At 43.4% G+C, this 13,659-nt stretch overlaps 1 protein-coding gene across 1 annotated transcript in view; it reads left to right on the top strand.

The window, feature by feature from the left end:
- The window catches only part of ZC3HC1 (zinc finger C3HC-type containing 1), a 133,008-nt gene extending 121,029 nt beyond the window's left edge, over positions 1 to 11,979 (top strand). The window contains exons 8-10 of the mRNA XM_086918902.1: positions 4,727 to 4,945; positions 8,885 to 9,094; positions 11,439 to 11,979. Coding sequence (XP_086775028.1) covers positions 4,727 to 4,945; positions 8,885 to 9,094; positions 11,439 to 11,507 — 498 coding nt within the window. The 3' untranslated portion in view covers positions 11,508 to 11,979. The remainder of the gene's footprint in view (positions 1 to 4,726; positions 4,946 to 8,884; positions 9,095 to 11,438) is intronic.
- Positions 11,980 to 13,659: the final 1,680 nt, after the last annotated feature.

Here is a 13,659-nt window from a genome sequence, read left to right as displayed (position 1 = left end):
CCCATGGAAACAGTCCAGCCCGAACTGCCAAGCCAGGTCCTCCCTGGACTGGAAACAAGCATCCTAGGACCGGTTTCGGGCTTTCAGCCAGGATAGCTTGATTTCAGTGGCATGGAGAGCAGAGGACCAATGTGAAAATAACAGTTGATGGACAGAATGCTTGCAGAACAATGTCATACATTCACCCCAGTACAGAGATCTGGGCCTAAATCCATCGTTTTTTTGCTCACCATGCCATTCCAGTTTGAACCCAGCCAGATGCAAATGTGTTGCCATTGTGCAACATTCCATCCATCTTCTTGTGTGTTTTGCTGTTCAACCTGTGTGGGAAGGGTATGCCCAGACGTGGGTCCCGTGCTCACTGAGCCACTGGAGTCAAGCTATCCTGGCTGAAGACGGCTGATAGTCAGAAACCAGTCCTAGGATGCTTGATTCCGGTCAAGGAAAGACATGGCTAGGCAGTTCGGGCTAGACTGTTCCCATGAGGCACAGGGTCAAGACTGATTTGCATATGGCCATATCTGAACTGGGGTGGCTTGGTGAGCAAAATAACGATGGATTAAACCCAGATCTGTGACTGGGGGTGAATGTTTTGCCATTGTGCAGCATTCCGTCCATCATCTTGTGTGTTTTGCTAGTACAACCACGTCTTAGCCACTACTGCAAGATTCTAAAGTAGATACTACTATGGCTGCTGCTTTGATACCCCTGATAAGTACCCCAGTCCTCTGGTAGTTATTAGGAAGCTTCTATTTTCTTAATTTCATGAGCCTTGAGCCTAAAAATCATGCAGAGTTTTTGCAGAAGAAATTCACATCACCCTCTGAATTGCATCTGAATGCTAATGAAAGAAAGCAACATGTCTGGACACATTTCCCCTGAGAAGATGTCTTCTAGGTAAAATGTCATACACCATTGGCCAGGAATTAAATGTACATTACTTATAATTTTTAACTCATCCCACAATCCTCTCTGACGCCCCCTGATAAGAATAGACAATCTTTGGCAAGGTCCATCCAGTGTGCAGTATTGTGCACTGTCCAGGAAACCAAAGAGGGCGGAGTTTTTTTAATCTCTAAGGAGCAATCACGTTTGTAAATGAACCAGTTATCAAGTGTGACTTTGGTTTAAAATCATTCTTCCTAATTCATCCATACCACACACATTACCGTAATTGTGAACTAAGACACTAGCTAAAAGCGAGCTACTTCATTGCTTGCTTGCCATTCTGCACAAAAGGAACTTGAAACAACTGCGAGTCACTAAGTAGAATTTCGATAAGATGTCCCCCAAGCCACAGCCTGTACAAACAGACTGGAAGCTCTGGGTGCAGGAAATGTGTGCCGCCACAACGAGGAATCCATTCCCACTCTACTCAGATTCTGATAATCACTGGGAACCCATCTTTTCACACTTGCTTTCCGATGGCTGATTCTTCTTGGTTTCCTTTCTTTCTCTTTTACGCTGTGGTACTGTGATTTAATGACACTCTACTTTTAAACTACTATTGGTGGTATATTATGAACCACTGTGCAAGGCTCATTAGGTCAGGCGCAATTTACTAAATGCTGTAAAAAAATATATACGTCTCGTCCAAAAGAGCTCCAGGAACGTCGGCCACTTTTTTGTAAAGCCTTAGCCCTGTACGTTAGTGTATTGCCTTAGCAAACTACTTAGAAAAGATCATTTCATGCCTGTTTCTGGTGGTTATTTTACATAATTCTCGTTCATCACTAATTTAATTTGTTAAAAAATTGCAGACTATATCGACGGATGTTTCCAGATGGGAAAAGACATTACACTGGCCATTACTCTTTCATCATGGTACATATGTATAGCCTTGCCTGTGTGCGCTATTACAGTGTTGACTGCGGGCCAGATGTACAACAGTTTTTTGCGTTTGCAAAAGAGTATTCAACGCTTTTGCGACCGCAAAAAAACTGTGGTGGTATGTACCAACGCTATTTTGCGAGTCACTGAATCGCAAAATAGCGTTTGCGACTTGCTATTAGGAAGGTTCTTGCCAAGGGCGTCCCTTCATAATAGCGAGTCCAAATGATATGCACCATTGTTTTGCAACTGCATTTGCGTCATAAAACACTCGCAGTTTATTACCTACTTCAAGTAGGTGGTAAACCATTCGCAAACGGGAAGGGGTCCCCAGGGGACCCCTTTCCCTTTGTGACTGGGACGAAAAAAATATTTGCGGGCAGGCAGTGGTCCCAGGGACCCCGGCCTGCCCTTAAAAAATTAAACTGAAAAGGTGGTCTACGGACCCCAGCAGGCCTCCATCCCTGTGAGTGTTAGTCATTCTCAATGGGGTCGCAAATTGCGCTTGCCTCATGAATATTGATGAGGCATGCAATTTATGACACCATTGGGAATTGTAAACAGTGTCTGAGACACTAGTGTACATTGCAAAGTCTCAAAGCGACGCAGTGTTGCAAAATGCAAGCGTCGTACATCCTTCACTATTGTTATTCACGCAACCGCATAAATAATCCACAGCTGGTCAGTTAACTACCACCCAAATTGATGTATTCACCTCTTCTGTGTTCAATGTACAAACTTCCTGTTTGAAATCTTATAGGTACAAAATATTATTAATATCAGTAACAATAATAATACTCTGTGTATCCAGAATGAGTCAGCTTGAATGTTTCTGGCATTCTCACCTTCTGAAGTGTCCTACCTATGAATGAGTTTCTGCCTCTGTTTGGAGCTCCCATTGTAGACTCTTCAATGTCTAGGTCAGCGGTGCAGAAACTTCTTGATTTCTGTAGCCTCCCACTGAATCACTACTGGAAGTCTGGGACCCCGCCCGGCCAAAGCAATTTTTATGATTTGAACCTTAAAACAATACACAAAGATATATAAAAAATACTTCAAACCAACATTCAAAAAATGAAATATTTTAATAAATTCACAGACCATAAAATATAGAAATTCTCATTTTAATAGTTGTATGGAGCTTTTGAAAATGTGTTCTTATTTCTAAAAGATGAAGCTATAATGTAGACGCTAGCATACCACATTGTCTTTTTTTACTCCTAATGCACACCATCTTTTTGTTGGCTCGTACCAGGACTTCGGTTAAGGCCACTATTCTTCCATTCTATATTTAAATTTGTAGATTTATATAAAGCGGCTTATCACCCATGAGCGTATCCATGCACTTTCTACAGGGAGATTAAGTCATTTGCCCAGAATCACAGGATGGGAATCGGTTGATTCCCATACTCAAACCTGGGTCCCTAGCTCCAGAGTCTGCAGTTCTGGTCGCTACCCTAAATCCCCTCATTTTGCTGTACTTGTGGTACTCCCAGAAATGTATTTTTTCAAATTAATTCACCTTCACAGAGTGTGTTGAAATTTTGATCTATCAAACTTTTTAAACTATACATTCTTTATTAAGCTGCAATTATTTAATTTTGTAAACCCATAAGTAGATGTCGTGGTCACACAGGTAAAAAGCAGCTTGTCTAGGTCATTGATATGTACTTGGGTATTCACTGCATTTGTCATGTCATTCGGTTTGCTTCGTGTCGGGTACTGCACAGTAAATGAGATGTTATCTGGCCACATTTTATCCATCCTACTAATGAAATAGAGACGTGTTTCTTGCTTGGAGCATTAAAATGCTGCACTCTATAGTTTGCCATTTAGTCTCGACACTTAGGTTAAGGATGCTATGTTGGCTTAATAAAATGAGGGTTGTACTTCCGAAACTGTGGACATGGTTAACATTGTGAACTTTCCATTTATATTTATTCTCTTTCATCATCTAGGGGGGGGGGGTTAGTTTACCATGCCCACAACATACCATCCAACAATGTACAGGTCTTCTTTAATGCCGCGCCAAGAATCTTTCCCTTAAAATTACTGCATTCGCCAAGGCCTTTGTACATTGCACAGTTTTCTTTTTTGAATTTCCTCAATTTCTTTCTGCTACCTATTTCTTTATCCTTTTTCTAACATGCGTAATACAAATCATTTTATCAATAAATGTTTGTAACCTCTTCAGTATTGTGAAGCATGCTTTGTAATTGTGTTTTGTTTAGTATTAAAAGGGTCTTTCCTATTATGGTATGCCTTTATCGAAGTTGTATTTTACTTCTATTTCAGTCTATTATTTATTATTTTCTGAGGGTTTGAGATACTTATTTATTTTTTTAGAGTTTCATATAGCGCGAACTAGACCTGAGACTTCGGGTATCAGAGCGCTTTACATGGGCACCAGTTTCGTTACAGATGACATTCATTAGTGTTAGGCACGGGGAGATTAAGTAATTTCCCAGAATCACAGGATGTTGAGCGTTGTTGCCGAGACTCAAACCCATTCCCCAGCTTCGAGTTTAACCGCTCTGGTCATGGTGATGAAGCCTATGGCAAAATAAAATCCCAAAGTGATATGGGAAAAATTGGCACTAGGGGAATTTATAAAAGGGTACATTGCAAGAAGGCAGAATTGTGGGAAATGTTAAAAATCATTGCAGGTAGAATAATCTAGCCTTGTATGTTCCTTTATGGTAATAATGTTACTTGCATATACAGCTAAATTAAAACCTTGAGTCCTTTTTAGGTTTGACATTTTTAAATGTTTTTTTTTACGTTGTAGGTACAACCCTTGTGTAGCTTCGGAGTATGTGGTGTGCCTCTGGCTTGATCTTGTCACTCCCACTTACCTTAATTGTATTTATGCTTTGCTCTGTAACCCCATCAATAGCCTGACAAGAGTGTGTCACCCATCATATCGCCATCAATCATGCGCATGCGCAGCTGGGATGGATCCAGCTCCACGGAGAGGGGCGATTCAGATGCCGTGAGGTCCCGTCCAGTCACTCGGAGCATGGGGCATGGCGACAGCACCTGCCTGGCTTCGGAAGTTCCAGCCAGTCCTCACCGCAGAGCCAAACGACCTCGATTGGTCTCCTCGAGCAGTTCCGTACGTATTGCATTAATACACTGCACTTTCACACACGTTCCACAGAGTATCACACGTAATGCTGTACTAGCATGTGTCTTCAAAAACAATTAAAGCTAACAAATCTAATTTTAAAGACTAGGTGCTTACCGTGGCAAGCAAGAGATGCTGAGCAGTAAATAGCAGTGGCTTGCCAGTTGTCTCTACCATCAATGTGTGGCTATCTGCTGCTTTAATCTAGAGGATAAGGTGATGCTGGTCATTCCCATCTTCAGTTGACTGACTGAGTCCTCCTGCTTAGGAGGCTTCACCTCAACTATTAGGTGCAAGATGCATCAGGTGTCCTCTGGTAGTTGGAATACAGTTATGTTTGACTTGGATTTAAAGTATAAAACCTTACAATACCTCTTAAAAAAACATTCCAGCCCTCATTCCTATACTGTCCTTCTAGATACAAATCCACTCTTATCCACTGTTCTAACAAAACTACTTTTGTTCTCCTTTCTACGAGACTGCAATAGCATGCCTGCCTACAAATCCACTCTAGTTCTTTTTCTAAAAACTCTCCAGCCTTCATCCTACAAAATAGTAGCTCAGGTTCTTGTATGCCAAAAGCCATTTAACCTTCACCTTACCGGCTTATATAACAGCTCTGTCACAGACAACCACCCCAGCCCATTTCACAAAGTTAGTGCACTTCTGTTAAATCCAATGTAGCCAAATCCTATGAGAACGCAAAGTCCTCACTATACAAAGCCACTTGAGTAAGCATCAACCTACACAACCTCTTTAGCCCTCATCCTAAAGAAACATAGCTACATTCTAAATGGCCACTCAAATTTCACACTATTAAACCTTTCAGAACTACTTCTTTCGGATTGTATAAAATAATTCTGAATGACCGCAACTTTACAGTGTGAGTCTCTTTAGAAATACCTGTTGCCTATTATTCCAACATCTAGTGCTTGGGCACAGACACTGTTTATAAAGATAAAACGTCTTTTTTATGGGCGTCGACCATAGGTGGAGTTGAAATTACTTCACTATGATGTTGAGTATAAGCTCGCAATGACCTAGTATGTAGACCCCATTTTTTACCTTTGGATTAGGAAACCGAATAGAGGCTCAGTGTTTGGAAAACAGTTAAAAGGCAGAAGAAAGAAAAAGCATGGTTGAGGAACCATGAGCAGAAGAAATTCAAGAGTTCAAGGATGCTGAAAGAAGTCCTCGATAATCAACAGTGCTGTCACAATGGACCGGAGTTCATCCACGAGTGAACATCAACTTCAGAATTTCACCACAATCCCAATCAAGACCCAAAGTAGACATGTTTTTCTTGGAAAACTTCGACCACAGGGGTTGAGAGTGCCTTCCAACCAAAGAACTTGACTACAAGGCTGTAATAAATGTGGTCACATTGTTATAGCACAAGCCTAAGATGTTTCCCTCAAGGTTCTGGTTTCTTCTCCAGAGACAACTCCAATATGATAGGAGAAACTGAAGAAGCTCATGGAGGGCAGTTAGTCATTCGGAAAGATTCGGCACCAGTAACAAGTCAAAACACCAAGTCTGTGACAAAAAAGAATATCTTGACACCGAAAAAGCCCAATCCTACAATGCCTCCGAAGGAAAACCTCTGGGCACTTGTGGGATTCTTGAAGTCAGGGGTAGAAAGCTTAATCTGCGCTGAAAGAAAAACGCTCTGCACTCGAGGGGAAGCAAAAGGAAAAAGAAGCCCTTTGTGTTGTAATAATTGGACACCAGGGTGGATGAACATTCAGGCTCTGGTTAGATCAATAAGGGCAATCATGATCAAGCAAGATCTAAAGGTAAAGGCACATCCCTACCTCATAAAAGTAAGAGTGGCTCTGCACCCAATGTCGTAGCTATCAACGCCTAAAAGAGGAAGCAATTCCTCGAAACGTAGGCTTTTCAGTATGGTTAGAAGTTAGTGGGATGGTTGAGGTGGAGTGGGGTGGGATGAATTGGGGTAGTGTTTACTGAGGTGAGGTAGACTGGAGTGGGGTAGAAGCGAGTAGGGTGGGTTATAATGGAGTGGAGTGGGTAGATTGGGGTAGATTAGAGTGCGGTATATTGGAGAGGAAACAGTACAGGAGAGAGAAGTATTCTCAACCTGCATCATTTGAACCACAGCAGGCACAGGAAGAGGAACACCTACATTTTAAGGGAGACTTTCAACATCTTGTTCAAGAAGAGAAACTGAAGACCTATGGCTGAACTTTGCTGCAGACTTCTCCCAGGTGGAGATGGACACTTCGCCATCTAAACCATCTCCTCCAAATAATTTATCTGTTTATAGTGCGGTTTGCTTATTGTATCTAAACCTAGAAAAGGAGGAAAAGCACCAGCCTCTACAGGTCCTCCTCAAGATAAATACCACAAATGACTAGATGCCTTCAGAAGGACCATGTAAACCAATGCAGCGTTTCCTGGAAGAATCCTGAAAAAAGGGATGAAATAATCATGCAAGTAGAAAAGGCAACATCAAATGCAGGCTTAAAATCTGCCCTGTAAAAATGTGTACATACACAAAAGCCATAAGACCTGCCTGGCTTTATTTTAACACCTTCATTAATCTATAAGGTTCAGGCAGTCATGCCGAAAATGTAATCTGTTACACGCTTTTGTAACAATTCACTGCAGAATGTCGGTAAACTCATTAAGCTATCTTGCAGACTATCAGGATGTGAACTTCTGACTGCTGAGGAAACACTGAAGTTATTAAGTAGGTGTAACTCGATTCATTGTAATGAAGTTACTCAGTCATGTAGCTTTACATCATACCCCTTCTTAAGTCTCTCTTTTCCTCTTCTCGGGTTCCAGTCTTGCAAGAGAAGCTTGTTTCTTATTGAGGCCCAAATTAAGTCCTTCTCAGGATGGTATTTATAGAAATCCTGAAGGGATAGAATGTAATCAGTAACTACATCTTATCGATACAACAGTCTTATCCCCAAAGCAAACCATATTGTCCCCACACCCTTCTCTGAGGCCTCTGTATACTACATTTGCCCAAGGAGTTAGCAGGTGACGTTTAAGATCATCCTTCAGAAACTGCTGTCTTTTCAACAACTAGTGGGATGGTAGGGGGTTTATAGTAATCCATCCCTGTTACTCCTTCCCTTTTGGGCCCCCATATTTCCTGGGGGCTGCTTGACTTTATTCCTGGTTCCCTTCCTGTTAGTCTTTGATTGAGTGTCCCTGTCCACGTCTACTTTTAAGAGAGACTCCTTCCTTGTTGGACCTAGGCCGGTGTTCACCATGGAGCCCATCTGGTGATCCCTGCTGCTTTTTCTTAAATTGGTATCCTGAGTCACGACTAGAGATAAGGGATGGGGGTCTTACAGTGGTTAGTGGGATGATCCTCTAAATCCACTGCCACACGTCGGGGAGACTGGAAAAGTGAGGTTCCGAGCTGCGAGTCACAACAGGTCCGTTGTTGGTCACGGGTTCTGTGGTTGAGGAGAGCTACCTTACAGTTCTTCTCATTGGGAGGTTAAACTTGCGCCCTATGGACGTTGCGCGCCTGCCCTGGTATGAAGTAGGCCTCGCTCACTACAAGGCCTTGGTGTGGAAGCCATCCCAACTAAGGTGTTCTGGGGCAGCGCTATATCTTCGGGGCGGGGGGATCTCACTGCCCTCGCTCCGCACTCTTCGCCGCAAGCACAGACTGGAGTCTAGGGCCGTTTGAGATACCAGGACAGGTGAGGGTGTGTTGGTTTAGATAGGGTAGGCCACGCTTAGTCTAACCTGACTGGCTTTGCACCAACCCTCTTGAGCTTTCAGTGGCCTATCTTAGTTTGTAAATCTCCAACATCTCTCACATGATTTGCATAATTTCCTTTGCTGTAAATCTCCAACATCTCTCACATGATTTGCATAATTTCCTTTGCTGTCGTGATTTTTCCTATTAAAAACAAACACCCTCTTTCTGCTCCTCAGGACACGTCTGTCAGGCTCTGCTTTGACCCTCTTTCTCAACATCGAGACTGGTGTCCGTGGGTGAACGTGCCCCAGGATGCGGAAACACGCGAGTTTGGGAATGGTGACCAGCAGCAACCCTCCAGGAAAGCCGAGCCGGGCTGGCGGGAGGTGCTGGCGGTGCTGCTGGCCGTCGGCAAAGCCAACGGCGCCTTGGAGAGCGACAGGACGGTGAGAATCCGATTTCCCGACTTTGTGTTCAGCATGAGTTACACTGTCAAACACTCCGAATACAGCCTTGGTCTCTGGGTTGTTATATATAGCTGCAGCCGCACGGCTCACTGAGATTACTACTTACAGAACCACGTGGCCTCAGATCCCCTTTCACCTTCCACAGGCTGAATCTCCGGCAGATCACGCTCGCGCTCAGCCTCCTGCTAATCCTCTGTGCGCCCCCACCCCCCCCCCCCCCCCACCCCCCCAGAGCTGGACCGAGGCTTTGTGCCAGTGACTGTCTGTTTCTCTCATGTGTTCATTTTCTATGCCGAGTCTCTCGTGTTTAGCTATTTCTCAGATTTTTTGGCTAGTTCTCAGATTTTTTAATGGTTGTTTTTCCCGATCTCTTTCTCTGAACAGGTCCTATGTTTACCAGACGGACACTTTCTCTGCCTGTGGTTTTCCGATGTACCCTCTATGTTTGTTTCCCTTATATTCTCTGTGTTACCTTATATTCTCTGTGTTAGTGTTTGCCTTTTTTTGATGGTAGGTTTTGCAGTTTCACGGATGGTCTATGTCTCTGTTTGGTGCATGTTAATTTTTGTTCTCTACCCGAGTGTGTCTCTCAGCCTCTTGATTTGTGATTTGGTTATTGTGCCGATCTCTTTATCGGCTTTTTCTGATGATCTATTTTTCTTGATCAGAAGATGGTCTCTTTTTCTGTGCTTGTGTTCGATCCATTACCTCTTTTATTTTATTTGGGTAGTTTTGATATTGATCTTTCTACCTTTGTTTCATTGATGGACTCTTTTTCCGTATGTTTCTTGAATGGTGCCTTTGTGTCCATGATGGTGCCTTTGTGTCTATGATGGTGCTTGTGTGTCTGTTTACCTCTGAACTAGCGTCCCCTTTAGAGGAGTTGCAAGTGCATCAACTTGTGTAGCCCCCAAGTAGTAATGGTTTGTGTGCAGTAGGAATGACTTCTAACCCTACACTCACTCCTCATGCCTACTCAATACAAGTTTGTGAGTATACCCGCTTCCACTCATAAAGGATGGAACAAGTGATGTTGGAATGGAATGACTGGCCGGTCACCTTTACCCTGCGCCATCAGATGAGCAGTGTGAGATCTGTGAACGGCTGGAGGCAGCCACATATGTTGCTTGAATGTCTACATAAGGAGAGGAAACTCATAAAGGGAGAGTTTTTGTGGTCTTTTCACTCTGCGGCTAGCTTAAAGTGCAGGATGAAACAGTATCTTCAGTGGCTGAAATGCAGGCATGCAGGAACTGGCTGTGCTTCCCTGCACAAGCAGTTTAAATGTGGTGGTTCCTCAAGTCTTGAGCCCCTTTCAGGATGCTATCGCTGTGACTTTTTACCACACTGCTAAGCAAGTTACGGCACACTCAAAGCTGTACAAATGTGTTTGAAGAGATGCATGTTCTTAGAATGAGCTATTTCCTGAGAGAAGTTTTCTGAGGGTTTCCGTTTCTGTGTCCAGTTGTGAATGACCCCTCGAATAACTGACTTTCCACCACCGTCCTACATTGGGCAGCACTCTGAGGGGCCATGTTTGTTACTGCAGCAAGTTTTGTTAGTTGTAAACACCCAGAGGACCAACTCATACATGCACCTGGCCATCGCTCTCCCCAGTTAATAGATCCAGAGAACCGACGTGACCCACTCTGGGGAAGGGCTTGTGGACCTCTAGGTTTACGATGGTCTGTACCCTTTCCTCTTGCCAAAGTCAAATGATTGTACATTTTTAGTCATTTGAGCAGGTATGAGTCATTTGGGGAGGGCTTCAGCTTTTAGTGCCCCCCCCCCCCCCCCCCATCATTTTAACCATGACCTGAAATAATTTTGATTGAGTGCACCTCAGTGCCTGCAAAAGAAGCATGAGTTAGGAGGGGAGGGTAGAACAATGCAAAATAAACTGCCAGACCCTGCACACACGTCCTCGCCACCCCCAAGGATGCTGCGGCCTGTGCAACAAGGGATTGTCTTCTGCTAAGCAGTTAAAATCAGCTAAATGTCACCGGACTGGAGGACTTTGGTGGGCATGGAGGAGGGCTGGGTTTGACTCTGGAGGCCAATTGGACCCATCCCTGTGTCCTGGATATTGAAAAGCTTCAAAACGATCAAAAGTGAAGAGGGGTGCCCCCCTGGTGCAGAAGCATTAACAAATAATGCAGAAAAAAAGTATCCATGGGGCGTATCACGGAGCAGTTGAAAGGGCATTATGAAATTATTTCTTGTATGTATATAAAATATTGTGATGTCATCAATGAAATTATTGTATGTTTTCATTTACGCTGACCCGCAATCATTTGCTTCTTTTTCTCGGTTCCTATTTCAGACTGTTCCAGAAAAGTCCAGGAAGGTGTTTCGGATATTCCGTCAGTGGCAGGCAATGTGCCCTTCTTGAAATAAAACAGATTTTGAAATCTGAGATTACTCGGAGTTGCTGGAGATTAGACTCTGTCTCCTAGTACTCAATCTAAATAAAAAAAACTTGTGACCTCTTCGCCCGTTCTTGCCTACTCCAGCAATGACCAGGTTTGTGGATGGTCTCCAGAGCCACTTGCATCCCTGGAGGCGTGTCTGGGAAGCCCTTGTGAAAACCTTTTCATGTAAATATGATCCTTTAAAGGAACATTCTCAGTGTGCATGGTTCAAAGGATAGGACAAGGCGGGAATGTGGGTTTGGGGAGGGTGTGTGGCAGTTTTGCCTCTACTGTCTTCAAATGTTGACCTCGAAGTGGGCAAAGGGCATTTTGCCAGAGGCAGACCTCTTTTGTACAGCGTGGCGCATTAGGCACAGTGTTATGGGTATCGTGTCTTTTTGGTGATGTTCCATATTAATTATTTTTTAATAAATATTATTTTGCAATTACGCAGCTGACGTATTTATTGTCTCATTTATGAAACAGTTTTTCAACTGCTTGCCCCCTGCAGATCTTTCTTTCCTCTTAATCGTCTGTCCTGGTGTAAAGAGTCCCTCCAAGCTGCGTATTCCGCTGTTAAGTATTTAGTGCCAACTCACCATTTCTCCTTCTCAGCAGGTTGGGAAAGTCCTGCAGCCGCACAGAGGGCTGGCAAACGTTTCTCAGAAACAGTCGACGCTTTAGTTTCAGCTTAAGCTCGGCTGAGTGCTGCCCACCACCTGTCGCACTACCCCTTCAGTTATGCTTATCAGAAGGATGCAGGGGTCATTGTTTCATGGTGCTTCCTTTACTCTTAAAAACGGATTCCTCTGGCCAAGCCCTCCTTGTGAGGGGCACTTCTTTATCAGAATTAACTTATTTTTGCTTGAAGTCTCCCTGCACTGCAAGTGAAGAATACATTAGGTGCATTTCTTGGCAGTTGACACATACAGAAGCTGTGTTTCTTGTTTGGGTGTTTCCTTGAAGTCTCCTCTCCTTTCCCTCCCCATTACCCCTTCAGGTCGGTCTGCAGTAGCCCCTTACTTTGTTTGGTTGATTATAACACAGACATACACGCCTGAATAGGGCACAAGTCAAGCAAAGGATTGCTCCATTCTTTCTCTGAGTCAGTGGGCGACTGGCTGGCCCTTCGGTTGGATGAATGAATGAATGAAATTGGATTTGCATAGCGCGCAGCTACCCTGAGGCCTCCTAGCGCTTATGGAGCGGACAGACAGATAGGCATGGATGACTGCATCTCCGACCGACGTGCAGAATGTATGGAAAAGGCTACTTTCACAGAAGACTTTTAAAAATATAATGTTCCAATAATCTAATCGTTGGCTACTGACTCCCAACTCCTCCTTATAGACTGGGGCTACCGCTATTCCTGCCTCACTTATTCTATTTCTTCCTCATTGGATTTCTGCTAAACACCCCCCCCACCCGCCCTGCAAGTCTGCACAAGTGGGTGGCGGAGCCTCTAGAATGAGGATGGCAGTGGTGGTGCCAGTCATCCTGCACACAAACTGGTTTCGATAGAGAAGGACTACACTTATATACATGTATGGTAGTACTAGCTTACACAAAATCTTCATTATTTGACAGAAGCTGCTTGGAAACATGATGAAAGAAGGAGATGTGGCGACACAAAGGGACAGATTGGGCAGTGTAGATCCAAAAGTGGTTGACCAAGACGTCGTCTTTTATACCAATAACCCTTGTTTTTAAGATATAATGTCACGTCATTGTCATTTCTTTGGTTATAGTTACTTTACTTGGGGGTTTCTATCACTTAATTCGTATCACTAGTCACTGAAACAGGTTGCGCGTTTATATGTTTTTGCATTATAATGAAAATAAATGGCTCGGCTGAACTGAGCTCTGTGACTGCAAATAGATTAGGCTTTAGAAGTTTTTTTCCAAGTCTTTTTGTCAAGGTCTTCAAAATTAAAATCATGACAGATATGTTCTGGTCTATTCATTAATTATTAGTTTTTTGTTTGGATTAAATCTACACAGACTTTTCCTGTGAGAACTAAAGGAATTGCTTTTTTAAATGAGTTCCATGTGAACAATTGTTATAAGTTTATATCGTAAGGTTCCGCTACCTGGACCCTTACGATTTGTTCCTCGCACTTATCCGTGCTTCAA

This window comes from Lissotriton vulgaris, chromosome 1_1 (assembly GCF_964263255.1).
Source record: "Lissotriton vulgaris chromosome 1_1, aLisVul1.2, whole genome shotgun sequence".
Classification (NCBI taxonomy): Eukaryota; Metazoa; Chordata; class Amphibia; order Caudata; family Salamandridae; genus Lissotriton; species Lissotriton vulgaris.
This window is presented reverse-complemented; position numbering and strand designations above follow the sequence as displayed.